Genomic DNA, 23,124 nt, shown 5'->3' with positions numbered 1-23,124 from the left:
GGTGACTTCGAATAGTTTTGAGCATCAACATTGTGGCCAGGTTCAAATCCAGTCATGAGCTCTAACTAGTTCTTTTACTTAGGACTACTTACTTTATCTCTGTACTCTTCATTTTCTTTTCATATATGCGGGGCTGTACCTGCTGGGATTAAGAGGCCAAGTTGAACAGAGGATGAAACTCAGGGATTTTCACACACAAGCGATGTGCTCTAACATGAGTTACTTCCCCCCCTCTTCCTTAAGTGAGAGAGAAAGGGAAAAATACAAAATGTTCTCCCTCATCTATGAAATAAGATAACACACAGTACTAAATAATGACAACCCCTTGGCATTGGAATTCAGAACCAATTGCCAAACAGTTGGGGTGGGGCGGAGACGGGAAAGGAGACTAGGCTAGAAGGAGGGACAGTGTGAAGGATTGTGGGTAATTTGGCAGTGGTGGAGTGCAGCAATTTTTTATATCGATGCCATATATTTTATCACTGTTGTAATCTTTGAAACTATAACAAGTAAATAAAATGAAATAACATAATATAAAACTGTAGGTATCATGGAACAGTTCTGTTTTAACCAATGTTAGAGAAGTATATGCACTCAAGATTCTGAATTCCAACATTTCTTTTCAATTAAGACATTTACATAGTTTTCATCTGCAATTGTCCTGAATCTAACCAAATAAAAAAAATTCTATTCTTTTGGCCAACTGTGAGGCTGGGGAGATGTAGCCAGCCAAAATGTCAAATTTTATTTTCTTTAAAATTCTTTTAAAAACTTCTCTCCCTGACCAAGTCCCACAATTAAATGGCCTATTATCTTATCCTCAGCTATAGCCACAGTAGGCAGTACGTTTGCCTTGCATGTGGCTGACCCAGGTTGGTTTCCTCCACCCCTCTTGGAGAACCTAGCAAGCTACAGGAAGTATTCCAAGTATTCCGCCCTCACGGAAAAGCCTGGCAAGCTACCCATGTCGTATTTGATGTGCCAAAAACAGTAACAAGTCTCAAAGTCTCACAATGAAGATGTTACTGGTGCCCGCTCGAGCAAATTGATGAACAACAGGACAATAGTGCAACAATGCGATTATCTTATCTCAACAAAAGTCCACCTATTCTCCAGATGTCTCCCCATTCCTTCCCTGAAAGCTTCATCTAAACTTGGTGTTTAAGATCATGCTGTCAACAAATGCCTACTTAAATATCTGTGAAATACAAATGTTCTTGTTTATCTGCTGGTGAGTAAAATGTCCATCAAAAACAAAAGCTTGATTTCTATTGCTCTACCATGCTTAACAGGTAGGTCAGATGTGTTTTAGGAGTTACTCTTGAATTAGTTTCTCTTGGAACATACAAAGACTGACAGGACCAACCATGACTGCAGCTCATAAATCTATAGGCCTCCCACAGAAATGCTGCCTGTGAAGCCTTCTGTTCTACATACCAACTGACACTCTTCAGATCACCATTTGTGGCAGTAACGAAAACTACTGGGCTCCAGGTCCACACAAAAACTGTCTGAGGTTCTATAAATAGTGGTGAAGGCAGATCAACTGGAAAGTAAAGAAAAGAAGGGCGGGGCATGGGATGAAAATACGCTGTGTTGGGGATGGTCAAACACAGTCTCAATCTCGACCTTATTACTCCTTTATTACCCACGCCTGCTCCCCAGCCACATTTGACTACCGAGCTCTTCCTTCTTGTTGACTTTACCCCAGGTGACCTATTAAGTATAGTTTTAGTCTGTCTCCTTTGGAAAACTGCAGTCCATCAGAAAACTCAGAATTCTATTGTGAAAACTATGTTTTGCAGGGCTGCTTTTCTCTATGCAAATCTGAGTTTGCAGTATGGCAGCTATTTTCAGTACCTGCTAACATTCCATAATAGCAAAGAAACTCTAAGGAGGCTTTCACAAATTTTTTTTTAATGTAGGAGTACTGCTATTTATTCAGCCATTGATTAAGCTGATTGAATTGGGCATGAACTCCACATTACTTTTTTAAAATAACTTTTAATTGGATATCCATGAGATAGACCATTATAAAGTTGTTCATAATTGGGTTTCAGTCATATAATGATCCGGTACCCATCCCTCCACCAGTGTACATTTCCCACCACCAATGTTCCCTGTTTCCCTACCACCATTCCCCAACACCCCACCCCACCCCCCAGCCTCCCTCTATGGGAGGCACTTTCCTTCTTGCTCTTTCTCTCCTTTTCCTTTTGTGCATTATGGTTTGCAATACAGGTGCTAAGAGGTCATGGTGTTTGTTCAGAACATTTGGTATTTTTATCAGGATGGTAAGGCTGGAGTAGTTTTTCAGTTGGGTGGAAACTTAGGGTATGGATGTGACTTCCATAGCTTCCAGAAGTACAGGGAGGTGCGGGGAGGTAACCCATTCTGACCCCGAGAAAGCCTGGAGATTTCAGTCACAACATCCGCACACCAAAATTTTCAGCAGATAATACCTTGGTGAGGTCCATTCTGAACACTAATGATCTTAAATCTGATTCAGTTTGGCATGCACTTTGCATTCTTGGGGGTCTCTGTTACCTATAGAAACAACAGAATTTAATATCAAGTGTCCACTGGTTACTTTTGAATGACTTGTTTCCTTAAACTGGGAAAGGCTTGCTATTTGGAATGCTTGCATTGTAAATTTTTTCATGTTGTTTGTCATTCCTAAACCTTAACATTAATTAAAACTATGAAAAGATATAAAAGAATTTCCTTTCAAGATAAATATTGGCTTCGGTAGGAAAAAGCAAGTAGATTTCATCATATGAAAGGAAAATACAAGGAAGTATTTACTAAGTCCTTAAAATATGCTAATCTCTATCCCAGGTGCATTTATAAGATAATCATCTCACGCTTATAAGAGAGTAAGTTTTGAAATAGCATGCTATACCTCAGAAACAGCAGAAATATGCTATGCTTTATAAAATATAATAAAACACAAAAATTCAGCTCTAGTACGTGACTCCTTGATTCAGCTGTGCTATTTACAATTTGAGCTTTCTGTGTCTCACTTTTCTTCTCCGGGAAAAAAGGCTAATACCATAGTATAGCTTTGTAGAATGGTTAAGGATTTAAAGATTTAATGCATAATATACCACAGTGTGGGAGCCAGAACATTGAATATATTTAATAGCTACTAGTTACAACAGTTAACCATATTAGCATGTGAATGCTTTCATTGGCTTTGTATACTGTTCCCATACTCAAAAAGAGGGGGAAAATCACATTATGATCATCTCTTGGGAAGAATGTTTACTGAGAAAATCTAACTGGCATACCCCATTTTTTTAAAAAAAAGGAAAGTTATGCTTTGTGTTTTAAATGAAAAATTTACATAATTTCCAAATTTATACCTAATTATAAAATTTGAATAAGTAAATATTATTTTCCAAACTTCAGAGTATTATATATAAGAGAAAAATCCTCTCTCATAGGCAGTATAGTCATGAGCAGTTGTTCTGGTGGTGTCTCTTACCCCAGACTTCAGGTCTCAGGCAGGATAGTAGCATCACTCCTGCTGCCCTATTCTGCCCAGGCTATCTGAATTCACAGCATCATAGGGATCAAATCATTTCCCTTCAAAACCTAACCTCCCTCCAAGGACATACTAAAAACTCTGTATTTTTCGTGGTCTGCATATTCCAGACCAGATCAGATCCATATTTCTTGGGCTGTGTTTGTGTGGTAGAGGTTAAGGGGACACTTCATGAAATCAGAGTTTCCAAGAATGTATTTTTGAACTACTATTGTAGAACTGGCAGTAAATTTCCAATGTGTACAAGATCCACATCTGTCAGTCTAGTGCTATCCTTTGTCTTAAGGGAAAAGTGCCTCTTGTTTTCCCTCCCTCACCCTCTCCTACTGTACTGTGCACCCATTCTCACTACAGAACTTGAAGTTAAACTTCTGTACTGTGTAGTCAAGCTGAGTCTCAATTTTTGACTTTGACTTTCTTCTTCATTCTCAATTAAAGTGTGGAGTTCATGCTGGCAGCTTATATTTCAGGAGACTCTTTTCTAAACTAGATATATTTTAGGAAATATATGATGCAGTCATATGCTCTAGGTAATCTAGGTAAGAATAGTTGTTCATCTCTGATCTTTCCTTAATAAATATTCACTATTCAAATAGTTATAAGAGAGCAGTGCCTTAGCCCTGTGAACTTAATTCCAACTGATGAATGAAGGGATTAAAGCAGGATGAAGTAGAAGTATTGACCTGAAGTGCACACCAATACCCTCAAACCCATAAATTCAGACAAAGCAAGGATATTTTCTCCACCACACCCCCCCCTCTCTCCTTGGTTTGGGGCCACACCTCAGGGCTTACTTCTGGCTCTGAGCTCAGGGATCACTCCTGGTGGGGTTCAGGGACCATATGGAGTTCTAGGGTTTGAACCTGGGTCAGCCACATAAAAGGCAAGCACCCTACCTGCTGTACTATTATTCTGGCCTGAGGGATTTTTTCAAGTGGACACTGTCCTTACCCTCCTGTCCCCAGTATCTCTGATATCGTTTTTCTTGATAGTCATGGGTAGAGTGTATCTTTGAACACTTTTGTAAGTTGGAGTCAAATAGAGGAAGTAAGTTTTAATTCATAGAGAAACTACCAAATTATACAAAACAACACATAAAATCTAAAGTAGCACTGTCGTCACGTTGTTCATCAATTTGCTCAAGTGGGCACGAGTAACATCTTCATTGTGAATCTTGTTGTTAATGTTTTTGGCATATTGAATACACCACGGGGGGCACGGGGAGCTTGCCAGGCTCCACCTTGCGGGTGGGATACTCTTGGTAACTTGCCGGGCTCTCCAAGAGGGATGGAGGAATCAAATCAGGGTCGGTCGAGTGCAAGGCAAATGCCCTACCCACTGTGCTATCTGGAAAACTCTACTATAAAATAATGAAATTAGTTGATAATTGCTATAATTTATGTATATAGAAGTATTTTAACTATGTGATAATGACTAATGTATAAAAGTTATATTTTATAAATTTAATAATTTATTATTCAGTAAATACATATAGAACTCAGTCATTTTGTAAAGGTTAGTATTTTCCAGTTGTCTATACATATGACCATTTCCCCCCTTCTGCATTTCCTTGAGGTACATCTCAATGAAGTTCATGTCTTTTGTTACTAAAATTACATTGTGTCATGACAAAATTTCAGGTGTATATTTCTGATACCCAAAGTATGAGTCTTAGATTAAGTTTAACACTAAAAGTCCAACAGTATACTTTAGTGTGTGCCCATTTTCCACCAATTTATCCAGGTACATTTCACCTTCCTTTCTTGTAACCAATAATTTGTCTTAAAGTCTAAATTTTTTTGTTTTATTTATTTTTTATTTGTTTTATTTATAAATACATAAAAGTAAAATCATGCTGTTTGTCTTTGGTTTATTTCACTAATCATAATACTATCTGGGTTCACTCATATTACTGTAAATAGCAGGTTTTATGTTTTATAGTTAAATAGTATTCACTGTTTATATATACGTCATATTCTTTAACAATTCACCAATCAGTGGGTACTTAAGTGGTTTCCAGTACTTGCCTACCATAAATAATGCTGCAATAAATATGGGAGTGCATATATTTATTTTAGAGTTCTTGAATTAGGGGGGTAACTTACCAGGTATAGTAAAACTGGGTCATGTGAAATTTCTATTTTAGAATATTTTGAAGAAGCAGTAAGCACATTACTGCTTTCCATAATCGTTGCACCAATTTATATTCCCGCCAACCATGTGTTCTATTCTCTCTCCATCTCCCACACCTTTTGTTTCTTGTATTTGGGGTAACAACCTATTTCTTATATGAGGCTATATTCTTGTTTTGTGCTGTGTTTCCCTTAATATGAAGACATAAACATTTCTTCATGCATCTGTTGCCCATTTTAGTGTCTCCTTTTATGGAATCTATATATAGAGAGAGATTCTCTGCCTGTATGTTTATTTATTTTTGATTTGCATATTTTGGAGGGACACTCCCAAAGGGACTCAGTGTCTGCTCCCAAATCTGTGTTTGACAGCCGCTCCAGCTAGCGCTGGGGATTGTATGCTGGCCTCCTGCATCCGAAGTACGGCCCACATAACTCTCTCTGGTCTCTCCAGCTAATTGTTAAATCAATATTTATATTTTATTTTATGTTTTATATCTATCATTTGTGGGAATTATGGTGATAAGATACCTTCTCCCATTCAGTAGTATATCTTTTTATATTAATGCAAGTTTCTTTCATTGTATTTTGATTTGATGTAGTCCCATTTGTTTATTTTTGCTTTTGTTTCCCCTTTTAATAGATCAGATTCTCAAATATATTGCTGAGGTTGATGTCAACAAGTGTATTTCCCATGTTTTCTTTTATTATTTTATGTTTTCAAATCTTACATCCAAGTCCTTAATGTTTTTTTTTAATTACTATGTTCAGTGCTAGCAATCTAGCTTTATTTTTTGCATGTGCTTTTTCAATTTTCTCAACACCATTTTTTAAAGAATATTTTCTTGCTTCATTGTACACACTTGACTCTATTGGAACCCATATATGTGTGGCTTTATTTCTGGAGTCCAAATTGTGTTCTATTGTACTCTGAATTTTAGTTAAATGCCATGGAGCTTTAACTACTATTGATTTGACTACAGTTTGAAGTCAGGAAATGTGATCTTTTTATTTATGCTCTTTTTAAATTATAGTGAGGTGTTGCTATTTTATAGTTACAAATAGATGATGAACTAAAGTGCAAAGAGATGATGAACTTAAGTGCTGTATAGAATTTAAAAGATAAAAACATTGATTTCTATCAACCTCTTTTGCAAATATTCATTGACTCAGTTCTTCAGGAACTGGGGGAAAATGACTGCTTCTTTCTGAGCAGTCATGAATCTCATTTCTCCTAATAGAGTAAGAAAATAAGGGATAAGTGGCCCCAACTCCATTCCTCTTTCAGAAATTATGTCTGATCACGTTGTTTCAATATTGTCATAATTATGTGATTTACACTCTGTAATTTTGTTTCACTAATAAAAAATAACATCAAAACTAAAAGTTCAGGAAATATGAAATTATTTTATTATTATTTTATTACCAGCATAAAACACACAGTATAACTGTCCCGAAATGGCTTTCAAATCTGTGACTCCCAAATATTTTTCACTGTGATGTTTAACTTTCAATAGAGGAGGTGAATAGGAGAAAATAAGAGATATCTAGTCAAACTAGATGTAGTGAGATGAAAGTGGCTAAAGAATTAGAAAATAAAAGTAGGGAAATATGAATATGTATTAATATCAGTTTTTTTAAGGATAACAAGATGTCTTTGTTAAAAGACAAATACCAGATAAACTCATGCATATTTAGTAAGAGATAAAAGCACAGTAGTAGAAAATAGACAGTCAAAACAAGTAGATTCTTGTCGTAAAACTGTGTGTACCAAAGGGCAGGGTGGTGAGGGTGAAGGGGAGGATACTTTGGATATTGACATTTTGATTGTGGGCATGGTATGGTAACACTGTATAAAACATGTAAATTAAGACAAAAATTTCTTATCTCACAGGATTCAGTTTCTCTTTTCTGTTGGGATGAATAGAGACAGTTCTATAGCAATAGACTCAGTTTGTTTTTTAGTAATAAACAAATTAGATACACCACTGATCAAATCACTATATCACTGTCATTCCATTTTTCGTCGATTTACTCGAGCAGGCACCACTAGCGTCTCTATTACACTCAACTCTGAGATTTTAGCAGCCTCTCCTTACTCATCTTTTCCAACGATTGGACGCTCTTTCAGGGTCAGGGGAACGAGACCTATTGTTACTGTTTTTGGCATATTGAATATGCCACAGGTAGCTTGGCATGCTCTGCCGTGTGGGCAGGATACTCTTTGTAGCTTGTTGGTCTCTCCGAGAGGTATGTATATATCTGTTATGGTATTTGGAATATGAATACTGTACGGGGACGGCTACAGTGTTTGTCAGGCAAAGTCGTCATTTGCCTGGAACTGCTAACTGAAGAGAAGTACCTTGTGACTTCATCACCTATCCAATCATAGAAGAACTTGAACAACACTTTTGCTGTCAGCCACCTTACATTCAAGATTTCTACCCTGTTCCTTACGTTTCCTTTTATTATACTTAGGAAAAACTTAGCTCTTCAGAAAAAAAAACCATTATTTTAAATCTATCTAACTGAATTAAGTTTGATCTTTTGTTGAAGTACACTTCTAATCTAGTACATGTTCAAAACCATCTTCATTTTCTGATGAAAAAACTGAAACTGAGTGTAAGGAGATTTGCTAAGGTTTACATAGGTGAGAGAAGAGAGGAAGTGGTATTAAAGCTAGAATCTTGGTCTCTAAGCTCTTCATTCTTTTTAAATAAGCTGTTTCTTTCCTTTCTAATGCTGTTGATAGTAATTTTCTGCATAAATGTTCACTGGTATTCTCAGTGTCTTTAATTTTTTTTGAGAGCCATTTCTGTTACTGACCAATGACTTTCTGCTAGGATACATGGAAGTCAGTCACAGTGGCACCAGCTTTTGGGAAAATGATAGGCTTTGTTGCGAAATCAACTGGCAAAAAGGCAGGGGACAAAGGTGAATATTGCCTCCCTGATTTGGGGGCTGCAGATTTCTAACAGGGTTAGAGGATGGAACCAAATGGGAACTGTCTTCTCAGAGGCAGATTGGCTCAGTCTTTCATAGGGGGTCAGGCTGCTTAAGGGTCTAGAATGCAAAAATGCAGAGCACCTGTCACATTAAAATGCAGTTCACTGAAGCTGCAGTGATCTTAATTCCATTGCTAGAGGGGTTTAGTTCATCTTAGTGTCCAGAGTTCAGCTAGAGGACAAAGTCTTGTTAGTGCATGAGCTCTATCAAAGAGTTATTAGTTTCTGCTGAAAGCTTTGGGAACTTTAAGTTTGGGAAATCCTGCTTTTTGGTTTCCTCTGATTTTGTTTGTAAATCAAATTAGAGCTTCACCATTTCTCAAAGAGATTCCTAAGGGACATTCATTATGCTATTCATTTATATCTCTTCATCAAAAAAAAGTGTTGCAATTCTTTAAAAACAGTAATTGTATTTTCACAAAATTATTAAGAGGAAAGTACACCTTTTTTGATTTCCTGCTTTTTCAAGTCTCTTTGGAGACCACTTCTTGTTCCTTTCATAAATTAACAACACCAACTTATCTTCTTATAAGAAATTATTCTGAGAGGGTGTATACAAGGTTACTCAAACATGTATATTCATGAATTGTCAATATTTAATTTAAAATAGTCATAATACATTAAAAATTAATATTATAATTGTATATGTACTTCTTTCCCTTATTAAATACTTCTTTATAGATTAAGGTCATATGCAGAATAAAATTTTAATTGTGAAATTTTATGGCTATCAAAATTGGTTATTTTCATAACCAGTATCAGTTTATCAATAGAAGTTTTATTAATTTGGGCCTGAGAGCTAAAAGAACTGAGCACATGTTTCATGTATGAGAAGCCCTTGGTGGTGATCCTGAGCACAGACCCAGAAGCACTGCTAGGAGCTACACCCAAGCAAGGAACTGGAACTAATCCCCAAATGCCATCAGTTGTGGATCACAAAACTCAAATAAAAACAAAAGAAATACTTTTATTTTGAATGCAATAATACTGTTAAGGTCAAGGGCATAACTCAAATGATAGAACAAATGCATGAGTCTCACGTATATGCACACATATATTGCACACATATCATGTACAAGATCCTGGGCACCTCAATGTCCACCTCAGCATAGCTGAGTATGAATTTGACAAAAGTAAATAGATAGCAAATTCATAATCTGTGATAAACATTCTCACTTAATGAGATGGAAAACTTATCACTGAGTTCTCAATAAAGAGCAATCCTACTATACATTCCATACAGTCTTGTCCCTAATTTTTCACAAGAGTTGTTTCAGTCCTTCTCCATTAATATGAAGGCTCTGTTTTTTTTAATCTTGCCTTTTGAGATGAATTTTTCACTTTTTACACAGATAAAGTAGAAACCATCAGAATAAAACTTGTTTAACACCCAGCACCAAGTTCCTCAATATCCTAATCTCCATCCAATTGAAGACTCATTTTCCTAACAGTACTCTTTTTTGTTTGTTTTTCTTGGTGTATTTGTATGTGTGTGTCAGGTCACAACTGGCAGTTCTCAGGGCTTACTCCTGGCTCTACTTCTCACATGGGAAGCCCTGGTTCACTCCTGGAGGTGCTCAGTGGACCATATTGGATGGTGGATATTGAATTCAAGTCAGCAGCATGCAGGCTCTTTAACCACTGTACTATCTCTCTGACCTCCCCCCACCACAACTGTACTCTTGATCAAAACTCCTCTGATAATATGACAGATTATTCCACTCCACCCTCTTTCTTCTATTTCTTCATCTACTTCTCTTTAAGAGTTACATGAGCTCAAATGTCTCATATATGGAAAAAATTTCAAATCCTTTATTTTTTTTTTAAATTTTTTATTGAGTCACCATGTGGAAAGTTACAAAGTTTTCAGGTTTAAATCTCAGTTATACAATGCTCGAATACCCATCCCTTCACCAGTGCTCGTATTCCACCACCAAGAATCCCAGTATAGCTCCACCCCACCCCCTCACACCCCTAACCCCCCCACGCCCCTAGCCCCCACACCCTAAGCCCCCCCCCCGCCTGTGTAACTAATAAATTTCACTTTACTTTCACTTTGATTGCATACAATATTTCAACAAAACTCACTATTATTGTTTGGAGAGTCTCTCCCCTAAAGTCAGACCTGCTGAAAAGGAAGCATTAGATAATTTGTTTTCCATTGCTGAGGATGAAGAAGTATGAGGTCGAGTGACCACACTTAGCGGCCTCTCAGTTTTGGGTTTCTGTAATTTAGTATTTTAGTAACTAAGTCCAGAGAGTTATCTGCCAGAAGTTGCATCGTTGCCAACTTGTACTTCTCAGTTCCATTATATTCCACATATGAGTGCAATCTTTCTATGTCTGTCTCTTTCTTTCTGACTCATTTCACTCAACATGATACTTTCCATGTTGATCCATTTATATGCAAATTTCATGACTTCATGTTTTCTGACAGCTACATAGTATTCCATTGTGTAGATGTACCAGAGTTTCTTTAACCTTTAATCCTAACTCTCCTTTCTAAAAATGCTTTTTCTTGTCATATATAAACTTGTTGCAAGAGTTTTCCATATGGGTTGGTTTTTGTTTAGTCCCCTTTTTAATTGAGGTACTGTGACTTACAATATTGTAATGATAATTTACGCATACATTGTTCCAACAGCACACCCACCACCAAAGTGTCTGCTTCTCTCCACCAGTTTTCTAAGGATCCTTCCCATCTATCACTTCTCCCCTCCAAGTAAACTCAATTCTGTAGACCAACTCAAGCTTTGGTAACTTTGGCCATCTGTTGTTTCCTTCAAGTTTCTTTTTATCTCACATACAAAAGGGATCCTGGGGGCTGAAGCGATAGCACAGCAGGTAGGGCGTTTGCCTTGCATGCGGCCGATCCAGGTTCAAATCCCAGCATCCCATATGGTCCCCTGAGCACCACCAGGGGTGATTCCTGAGTGCAGAGCCAGGAGTAACCCCTGTGCATCGCCAGGTGTGACCCAAAAAAAAAATTAAAAAAAAAAGGATCCTGTATGATTATCTCTTTCAACTCAGCATGACACCTATGAGTTACATCCACAGAGTGGCAAATAGCATATTTTTACCTTTTCTTATAGTTAAGTTTTATTAAGTTAGACAATTTCTCTATCTGGTATTATATTGCACAATTTCTTTATCTAATTATCTTTTATTGGGCACAAGTTGGTTTTCAGTTTATGGCTATTGGGAATTGTGCTGCACTGAACATAGGGGCATAAATATTTTCAAAATAATGCTTGGAAGCCTTTGGAGTAGATGCCAAGAAGTAGAATTGCTGGTTTATATGGATATGAAAGTTCAATGTTTGGATCTTTGAAGAGTGTCTATAGAGTTTTCCAATGAGGTTGAATCAGTCAGCATTCCCACCAAGAGTAGATGAGGGTTCTTTATTCCACCATATCAATACCAGCACTGATTTTTTTGCCTTATCTTTCACACTCACTTTTCAATTCAATTAAATCAAATTTTCTCCCCTTCAACCACATACAAACTAATTTCTATTTTTATTAATAATTTTAATATAAATTTTCAATTATTGATCAGAAAACATTTTGATGAGTTTTAAACTTAAAAATATAAGGAGAGGGACAGACAAAGAATGATTGCACTTATTTGTGGGATGTAAAAAACATAATATGATACTAATACCCAAGGACAGTAGAAACAAGGACTAGAAATATTGGTCCATGGTTGGAAGCCTGCTTCAAGTGATTGGGGCAGAATAAAGATAGTTTCCAACTATCTATGACAAAGAGGGTTTGGGAACATTGTATAATTGAAACCTGATCATAAACAGCCTTGTAACTGTGTATCTCACAGTGATTCAATAAAAAAAGAAATAATACTGGGCTAGTGACTCAAAATATAGAATTAAAAAGACCTTGTTTTTAATTTTAAAAATGATATATTATCCGAAAAGTAGAGAAACTATTTGGAATATTGTCTGCCATGGAGGCAGGGGAGGGTGGGGAAAAGGGGGTATACTGGGGATATTGGTGGTGGGGAATGTGCACTGGTGGAGGGATGGGTGTTTGATCATTGTGTGATTGTAACCCAACATGAAAGCTTGTAACTGTATTTCATGGTAATTCAATAATTTTTTAAAAAAAAAATAATAATATAGTATAATCTACAAGCTGTTTAGTGTATGCTTTTATGAATTTGACTTGATTAAATTTATATAGGACAGTGGATAGGGTATTTGCTTTGCATACGGCCAACCCAGGTTCGATTCCCAGCATCCCATATGGTCCCCTGAGCACTGTCAGGAGTAATTCCTGAGTGCAGAGCCAGGAGTAACCCCTGTGCATCGCCAGGTGCAATCCAAAAAGCAAACAAACAAACACACAAAAAACAAACTTGCCACCACAGTATACTCAAAATTCAATTTCTCCAAAATTACTTTCTTGCTCTCCTCTAATTCACAATGTCTAAACCCTAATAACCACTGGTTATATCCCATCACTTTTGCATACCATTTGATTAGAAGTAAATGGCGACCAAGATCTAGTTCATCAACACTGGGAGGGTATAACTAAGAATAAGAATACAGCAGGTGTGAATCATAACATACCATCTGAAAAGTCAGTGTATTAAAATCTCCTACCTTCTTTTTCCCTATCACTTCTCCTAATTTCCCTTTGCTGGTTTTCAGTTGTTACTTAAAACTTCCCTATTTACTGGTTCTCCATTCAGTGTTGTCTAATACATACATTAGCCCGTACATTGAGTTTAATTAGTGAGTCCATTTTCTTGTTTTTTATTTCCACTTGGACTGAAATGGGATTATTTCTTCTCTTTTTGCAAAGGGAAGGCTTGGGTTTGGAATCTCTACCCAGTGGTGCTCAGGAGTAATCTCTGGTACCGTACTCAGATGTGTCCCTTAACATTACTTAGGAGACACACAGTGTTGGGGATCAAACTAGCTGCATACAATGTAAGTGCCTTGTCTCCTGCACTGATCCGTATTTCTTTTTAAATCCCTTTTTGTCTTTTCTCCCTTATAAAATACTTATTTTTAGACCATTTGAATCAACTTATGTTAAAGCACCTTTTATTTTTTTTATTTCTCATGGTTTCTCAAATGATACTCTTTCTACCTTCTCACTGTCTCACATGTCATTACTCTCTTATGTGCTTTGTAAATTAGTTTAATCTCTCAGTGTATTTCAGTGAGACTTAGCTCCCTTGGAAACACATGGGGGATTCATTTATATTGTTACTTCTAGAAATACCACTCAGTGATTTTTCTGTTGTTTTTGTCTAAAATTCTATTTAACATGTAGCTTCTAAAACATTTTCTTTGTTAAGATTATGAAATTTTTTTCCTGATTTTTCTCGAACTCAATTACCATCCCTTATCAATATCTATGCTAGTTCGCCTTCTTATTCATTACTGTATTTGGAATTCTACAGCACTCTATTCTATATGCTTTTCTTTATCAACAGCTAGTCACTGAATTTAAATTTCATCTATCATAGGTGATTTACAAATATCTCTCTTCCCCTTCAAACAAGAACTGCAAGTTATCCAACTTGTAATTCAATATCCCTACCTTGATATTTAGCAGGCAACTCAATCTTAGCATTACCAAAATATTTACCTGTTTATTTATATTGCTAAAGTAATTTGAAATGCTATATCTACAAAAATTCTGATATAGTATTTCTAGACTGGGACCTATAGTCCTGCATTTTAATATCTAAGGTAATTCTGATTCAGAATTTAAGCACATTACATTGAAATTTCTTTTTCTATTTAACTATTATTCTGGGACTCTTAATGTTATACTGCCAATTTGAGTCATTTTATAATAAAAGACAAAAAAAGACTTTCACATATGCAATTGGATAAAGCTCAAAAATTTTTACTGTGATTTCATTTATACTTCAAGTTAAGTTCTCCCCAATCTTCCCTGTAGATCAATTTTTGCACAGACAGCATTTGTTAACTGGACTCCCCTGTTTTAATAAACTGGCTCTAAGAGGTTGGCTGTAATTGGTACTACATAGAAGGAAAAATAAAATATTCTGAGTAAATTTGTCTTCCTTTTTCTTTTCTCATAAATCTGCATTCTCTAAGCTGCTTCTTTGCTTATTATTTAATGTTTATGGTGAATCCAGAGTAGAGAAATTGTTAGTTTTTACAGCCGTTGCCCTCATCAAACATTGTGTGACCAGCATATATTTCTAACAGCAACAGCAATTCTGTCTCACTGGTAGGCGTCAAACTTTTACCTTGGAATAAAAAGACATATTGTTTTCATAGTCAGCTCAAGTACTTTCTTCCAAGTTATAAGAGACAAAATCTTCTTTGGGTACTAGTGATCTTAGTCTTTTAACACATTCAATCAGTTGTGTTTCATGTGAATTCTTAAATAATAATAGAAACAAATATTTATGGTTTAAATACTAAAGACACAAAATAGAAATTAGGCATTTTGAAAGCAATCATGCTACTGAGCTTGCAAAAGATGCTGATTAGATGAAGATGACTATAAAATAACTGTATATTCTGTTGTACTTAATAAAGTTAGTCTATCAAATTTAGAAAAAAACTACCATTAAAAACATTTAAAATTCAAAACAGTGTATTTCATTGTTGTTTTTCTAGCTGCTCTTTTTTTATTGAATCACCAGGAGATGCACAGTTATGAAGCTGCTTATGATTGGGCTTAAGTCATACAATGTTCTAACTCCTGTATCTTCACAAGTGTACATTTCCACCATCACAATGTTTCCCTCTCTCCACAATGCCTTCCCTCAGTCTGCTTCTGAGTCAGGCACTTCTCTCTCTCTCTCTCTCTCTCTCTCTCTCTCTCTCTCTCTCTGTGCCCATATATACATATATATACATTATATATATATATGTATATAGTTTCATCAGGATAATGTATTCACTTCCATCAGAAACCTCCTGACTAGGCTCCTTCTGTTTTATATTACTCCATCATTCTTTTTTTTATTTTTTGCTTTTTTGGGTCACACCCAGAGATGCATAGGGGTTACTCCTGGCTCTGCACTCAGGAATCACTCCTGGTGGTGCTCAGGGGACCATATGGGATGCTGGGAATCGAACCTAGGTCAGCTGAGTGCAAGGCAAACGCCCTACCCACTGTGTTATCGCTCCAGCCCCTACTCCATCATTCTTAACACATGCTTTTTACCATATGTTTCTACCAAACTACCCACACTTCATTACAAAGGTAGAAGGAAAGGTTATATCACATCGCTTTCCATATTATGTTTACTTATTACACAATGACTGTATCATGATCAAATGACAACATATAGTTGCAGGGAAAGTTTGGAAACGTGGTCTTGTCTGTTATATTACTATGTGAGAAGATATAATGTCTATTTTATACCAGTGGAGGTTACTGACATAATGAATATACTCAGGTTCCTGACCTCAATGAACTTAAAATACTTTATAAGCATTAAAATGTATATAATATCTAGTAAATATGAAAGCATTATAAAATAAGCATGAAATATGGTTTGCTAGCTAAAAAAGGCAGGAAAGTATGAATAGGAAATGAGGAATAGATAGAACATTTAGTAAAAGGAAAGTAAGCATTTTGTGAAGGTAAATTTAGATAAAGGAAGAGATTCTTTTCTAAAATATATTAGAAAAAAGATATCTGAAAAGTGAATGCTTTCAAACCTCATCCTGAGTGTTCAATGTCTTTGGGATGACTTCAGGAGCCATGACTTTTTTTTGGGGGGAAGGTCACTTATTAATTAATTAATTAATTAAATTTTAAGGCCATACTCAGCAATACTGAGGGAGGGCTACTTCTCGCTAGATGCTCTTGGGTCACTCCTGGTGGTATTCTAGAAGACCATACTGTGTCAGGGATTGGAACCATGGTTCCTGAATACAAAGCATGAGCTCCTACCCTTTGAACCATCTCCCTAGATTTATGTGTGTTCTTTTTGCTGCGGATGGTAAAGCAGGTTGGAGAGCAGGAGGAGGGAATGAAAACTAAGAAGTCTAAATACTTTACATGTCTTAAAACCATCTTAGAAAGGATAAATCACTGTATCAAATATTACTACTTACTTAACTAAATAAAGTTTTTCCTTTTCTTTCTGTTTCTCCCCCTTTTCAGGGTGCCTTTCTGTAAATAATGATCACTTGTTGGCAGTTCATCAGAAGAAGAACAGGAGACCAGCATTCATTTACCACCATACACAAGATATTGAGAAAAGTCTGGATATAGCTCCACAAAAGATATATAAACACAGCTACCATTCCATTTCTCAAGCTCAATTGAGCAAAAGACACCAAATAGTTAATTCAGCATTTCCTAGGCCTGCCTATGACCCATCTCTTAATCTGCTCGCTGTGGCTGGTGAAGATCTTGAAGTGGAAAACCTTCCAATTCCAGCAGCTAATGTAATTGTGGTGGTGAGTACTTCATTTAATTGATTCCAATGCCAGTGATTTCCTCTGTGGCATCCAAAATGCTTTGAAAAATGCTAATGGTGAATGGTAATCATTGGATCTCAATGAAAATTTACATAGCACTTTTCACTGCTCCTTTTTATTTTGTATTATTTGATTGCTTCCTCTTTAACGTAAGCCAATGAAATAAGAAATCTTATCTGAATTTCCTGTGCATGGTCATAGTTGAAAATGAGTTTCTTTAGGAAGACCTTAAGATTCTAGTAGATAATATATACCCATTATTTGAGACCATTCTTACCTCCATTAATATTCCCTCCTAAGCAGATAGTCCTTTGTCTCTGCTTGTATAATTAAAGAGTAGTTATTGAAAGTCTTCTGGCCATTTGACTCAAATCATGAGAAATAAGAAATAACTAAATGAAGGGAAATTGTAGTGGGAAAGTAGTTTCTCTAAGTCTAAATATGGTGGTTTAGGAGTAATAGATGGATGACATTTCTAATACACTAACAAACATTACTCTTTATTAATCATGACATGCAATCAGTGACCCCATTGTTTATACTCTTGAGTTATTTAACGAGGTCATAATTTAATTTGTGGAGACAACATTGTTTAAATACATGCTGAGTTGATAATGCTGTTTAGATTATTGTCTCTTTCAAGTTCACAATCAAAGTGGGAGAATCCATATTAAAATTCAAATTGGTAACTAAATGATGACTATCATTATATTCCTGCACCCCAAAATATCATTAACTTTAAGGCCAAGTTAATTTAATGATACCATGGTTGCATACGGGTATTCTCTCTATGTACCTGATAAATAAAGACTTTTTTTGTATCTGCTTTTCTTAATGTTTTTCTGATACATGTAGACACCATTCTTAGCATTAAAAATCAGAAATTCATCCATTGGTGTTTTCAGCTAGCGTAAATTGAATAGTTATTATGATCTACTCACCTTTTTAGACATCTAGAATTAGGCAAAAATTAAATCCATTGGTCTTCTGAAATACTTGAACAAATTTTCTACATTTTTATGAATGACAGATATTCTGAAGGCGAAGATCATGTGATCACGTACTCTGCTTATTCAATGAGGTAAATGATGGTAATGACATTGCTGTATCTGAATTTGCCCAAGATGACAGGAGTCATGGGAAGCATTTCCTTTAATAGCCATCACATACCTATAGTCATCAACTCTTAGTCACTGTGAATTATAGTTCAAGAAGTTGGTACTTTCTTGTAATGTCATGTACTTTTTAAATTAATTCTAAGGCAAACAAGAGGTGTGTTTGAGACATTTTTCTGCAGGTTATTTCACTTTCACTTTATTCATGGTGTAGAGATTTATGAAGAAACTGTGCTTTTCCTTTGGGCTGATGATTACATAAATGTAATAGGCAATTTTACTGTTATCCTTGCTTAACACTTCTGAATCTGGTCTTTGTGCTTAGCAGATATGCAGTAGCCATTGATAGTACGCCTCCATTGTGAGACTTGTTGTTACTGTTATTGGCATATCGAATACGCCACAGGGAACTTGCCAGGCTCTGCCATGGGGATTGATAGTGTTAGTGTTCTTAAACATTACTTATGTACATCATGAATGTGAAAACTAAAGATGCAGGATGTCTTTTAAAAAATCAAACCAATAATATTCAACCTCCCCCCAAAAAGTAGAGAATCAACATTTAGTTAATTATCAGTGGATTCCTAAGTTTAATCTATCAAGAAAAAAGAGACTTAGGGTGTTCAGAAGACAGCTGAGCTGAAGTGTATAAGCACCTGTCCAGCATGTGTGAAGGCATGAATTCTGTTCCCAACATCCATGGCCCCTGAACGCCTCTAATTATATACCTGATGGCCCCCTTTATCCTTGTGCTAAGGCACTGCACTCTCCGGCCTACTCTGAGTACAAACCATCAGGCTCATTTATTATAAGTAATGATCCTGGGCACACGCAGACACACCCATAGATAGGGGTGACCCTTGTAAAGAAGAAAGATTAAGGAATAGAATGGGGATAATGAAAAGAGAGATATTCTAAGGTATCTAGAAAGAAGTAACTGGGATGTTTGTATACTAAGGTGTTAATTTATAATTATACATATACATATTATGTATTATTACATAAAACACATGCATATATTGTATATGTATATACATATATATTGTGTATATCTTTATGTACATAATATATTATATGTAATAAAATATATATGCACATATTCATGTGTGTATATATAGTCTGGTGGTGCTGCAGCCCGCGCGGCCAACTTGAACCTCGTTCGGAGAGAGGGAATGAGAGTTGCGTGGGCTAGGGAGGACTGCATGCAACATACGGCATACAGCAAGTTTATTAAAATCCAAGCAGGTTTATATAATCTTACTTTAGCAATAATCAGCAGGTTACATAAGTGACATCAACATTACTAATCAAGCGGTGCAAGCAACTTTATTTTTGCCAATATTACTTGTTTTTCGGTTCCTTCTTATTATTTTGGTTCCTTATCTCAGCCTTGAGAAATATGGGAAAGCAGATGTGGCTTTGAGCATGGCCAAGGCAGACGTGAGTCAATCCTCCCTTCAGCCTCCTCTCGAGTCCAGCTGCCAGAGCATGGTGGCCCTTCAACTTTTCTCTCGAGGCAGGTCGCCAGAGCATGGTGGCCCTTCAACCTCCTTTCCAGGCTGGCTGCCAGAGTATGGTGGCCCTTCGGCCGCCGGTCCAGGTCAGCTGTCAGGAGATGACTCGCCCTCATGCCAAGTTTCTCCATACTCATTCCTGTTTACAGGAACTAAGGTAGGGAGTGCCTAGGCCTACCCCGCACCCAGTCCCTGTTTACAGGGACAGAAGCGAGGGGCGTCCAGGCCCGTCCCCAACATGGTGGTATCTTCAAACAACTGTGTAACAAGTACAGTTTATATTTACATATTTTATTGATGTTTATATGTAGTATTTACTTGATATAGTTCAGTGATGTCATTTGATATAACTTGATATATATTTTAGTGATTTCAGTGTGTACACACACACAACTTCAAAAACTTTCTAGCTCACGGGTAAGGATTACTCTTTCCTTCTATATTTCTTTCTTTTTCTCACTTTGATATTATCAAGACAATGGATTTTAGAAAGAGGAATTTAACTTTAATTGTAACAGAAAATATACTGTGTCCTCCTCCTTTCCTGATTCTTTATTGCTGCCAAAAAGAAGTTCACAAAAACATTAGTTCACAAATGATTTTTAATTTTTCTTCTTTCCTTTACAATCTAAGAATCTGTATTTTATTTATTCAAAGAAAAATAAAACAATACCACAAATAGAATGCTTATCACAAAGAATAGTAATTATGTTCCAGAATTCAACTACAATATTTTGTTAGGAATATTCCATAGAAAGGCAATGTAGAAAGAATATTAATGTCCTCAAGGTCAGTCCTCTTGCAGGATCCTAAAAATCTCAACAAAACACAAAATGTCTTTAAGCAAAGGTGTTCTACGACATTCACCAGGGAAAAGTTCACAAAATCATGAAGGAAGAAGCCAGGCCTAGGCGTGGGGGTGGGAGGTGGGAGTGGGAATGGGAGAGTGGAAGAAGATATAGCCCTTTACGGTTTTGTGATTTCAGCATAAATTGCTGCTGGAGCGATAGTAAGCAGTAGAGCATTCGCCTTTCACGCGGCCAACCCGTGTTTGATTCCTCCGCCCCTCTCAGAGAGCCCCTCAAGCTATTGAGAGTATGAAGCCCGCTCGGCAGAGCCTGGCAAACTACCCGTGCGTATTGGATATGCCAAAAACAGTAACAATAAGTCTCTCAATGAGAGACGTTACTGGTGCCCGTTTGAGCAATGGATGACAGTGACAGTGACAGCATAAATTGCAAGGTTAAGATTTTCTAGCCCAACGGAGAGTTCAGTAGGTTTAAGAATATCAAAGGTGGATAGATTATGGAGTTCACATAATAAATAAAAATAATTATAGGGGATAAATAAGAGGGATAAGGAAGGACAGGATAGAACAGAAGTACACAAAAGGAGAGGAGCAAGATAAAGAAAAATGGAATGAAATGGAGGAAGGGAAGGAGAATGGAAAGAAAGGAGGAAGGCAGCCAGAAGGAGGAAGAGTGCAAGGAAGGAGGGAAGTTGAGGGAAGATCTCTCCTAACACATATGAAGACTGCGGAGTTTGTAGGAGGCTGAGATGGTCTCAGCAAAACTAGAATCCTAAAGCTAACAGCTTTGCTGACCACTCAGATATGCACACAGAAATAATACTGTTCTTTGATACTACAAATTTTTTGCAAATGGCTTTTATCAGGTAGATAATTTAAAAGACTACTGAAATAAATCACCTTGAGTAGCCCTGAGTACCAAACCAGAGTTATATCCTACACTCTGGTTCATGCTTCACACTAGCTCAGGTTTCCTTTTGACCTATTTTAAATTTTATTTTGTAAAGACATAATTCTCAAGTGCAATTTTTAGAGTTTTGAAATTCCAGCTTTGATTGCCTTGCTACCTCAATGAATAATTTGTAATATTTAATGTGTTTTATGATATTAAAAAATAATCGTTGGACACTTTTTCAGGATACAGATAGACTTAATCAAAATCTCATATTTACATAGTGAATATGCCATGTGATCATTTAATCTACACTTACCTTGGAACTCTGCCATGTCAGGGAATATTAGTAATATTTTGCTGAAAGTAACAATAAATCTATCCAAGCTAGAGAAAAATTAATGAGTCAAGAAAATATCATGGGGGGTAATTGTCAATTTTTTATAAATTATATAGTGAATATGATAAAACATACTTGTCATGGGCTTGAATTAAGAACACTCACTGGGGGCTGGAGCGATAGCACAGCGGATAGGGCGTTTGCCTTGCACGCGGCCAACCTGGGTTCGATTCCCAGCATCCCATATGGTTCCCCAAGCACTGCCAGGAGTAATTCCTGAGTGCAGAGCCAGGAGTAACCCCTGAGCAATGCTGGGTGTGACCCAAAAAAGCAAAAACAAAAAAAAACAAAAAACCATTCACCTTTGTTTACTTGCTGTGTATTTTCCATTCATCTTGTCATTGTACTTGGAAATATAATGGATTGTTACATTTACATTCATTTCCTTAATTATTTTTTTTAAATAGCCAATGTATCACGGTAAGTCAATTAAAAAATAAATTTAAAAAAATAGCCAATGTAACGGATAATAATTTTTGAAAAAATGAAATAAAGAAGGTTGGAGTTATTAAAAAAATAAAATATCATGGGGGACTGGAACAATAGCACAGTGAGTGGATCGTTTGCCTTGTGCATAGCTGACCCGGGTTCAATTCCCAGCATCCCATATGATCCCCTGAGCACCGCTAGGGGTAATTCCTGAGTGCAGGGCCAGGAGTAACATAAGCCCTGTGCATCCCCTGGTGTGATCCAAAAAACAAACAAGCAAAAAAAAAATCATGATACAGAGCTGTACTATATCAATTTTAAGATTTGATTTGATCAAGTGCCCAAAGAACTGATCAGGATCAACCTCCAAGCTCTGTTTCCTTTAAAGTTACTTGATCTTCAGAATGTTTTTCTTCACTTTCTACCAACATTAGTAGATTCCATCCTTGCAGCTTAATATTCAGTGAGAAAGAATAACATCACTAGTGTCGATAATGTCCCAAATATCCATACCTATGTTTTTTTTATGGCTAGGTAAGATTAAGAGATTATTTCATTCTTGAACAACATGTAGTCAGGTTGTGAAGAGAGAAGTTACTTGAATTTTTTAAAATGATACGATTTTGAGATATCAGCAAAAGTAAAATAGATGTCATATAGCAACAATATGTATGTTAAGTAGGATTACCTGAAATTCAGTTTTTCTTAAGACCTAGTGACCCCTTCAAGAAATAATGAGGTTATGAGGAGGTACAACTTGGCCTTGGAAATGTGATTTTTCTATTAAATAAATGGCAAGTGTTATACTAAAAACTCTTGAACTAAGACTCAAA

At 36.4% G+C, this 23,124-nt stretch overlaps 1 protein-coding gene across 1 annotated transcript in view; it reads left to right on the top strand.

Annotated features, from left to right (window-relative positions):
- PTPRR (protein tyrosine phosphatase receptor type R) overlaps positions 1-23,124 on the top strand; it is a 310,632-nt gene that overhangs the window by 8,746 nt on the left and 278,762 nt on the right. The window contains exon 2 of the mRNA XM_004602668.2: positions 16,814-17,112. Within this exon, the coding sequence (XP_004602725.1) occupies positions 16,814-17,112 (299 nt within the window). The remainder of the gene's footprint in view (positions 1-16,813; positions 17,113-23,124) is intronic.

This window comes from Sorex araneus, chromosome 10 (genome assembly GCF_027595985.1).
Source record: "Sorex araneus isolate mSorAra2 chromosome 10, mSorAra2.pri, whole genome shotgun sequence".
NCBI lineage: Eukaryota > Metazoa > Chordata > Mammalia > Eulipotyphla > Soricidae > Sorex > Sorex araneus.
The sequence above is the reverse complement of the archived record's forward strand: the minus strand, read 5'-3'. Positions and strand labels throughout refer to the sequence as shown.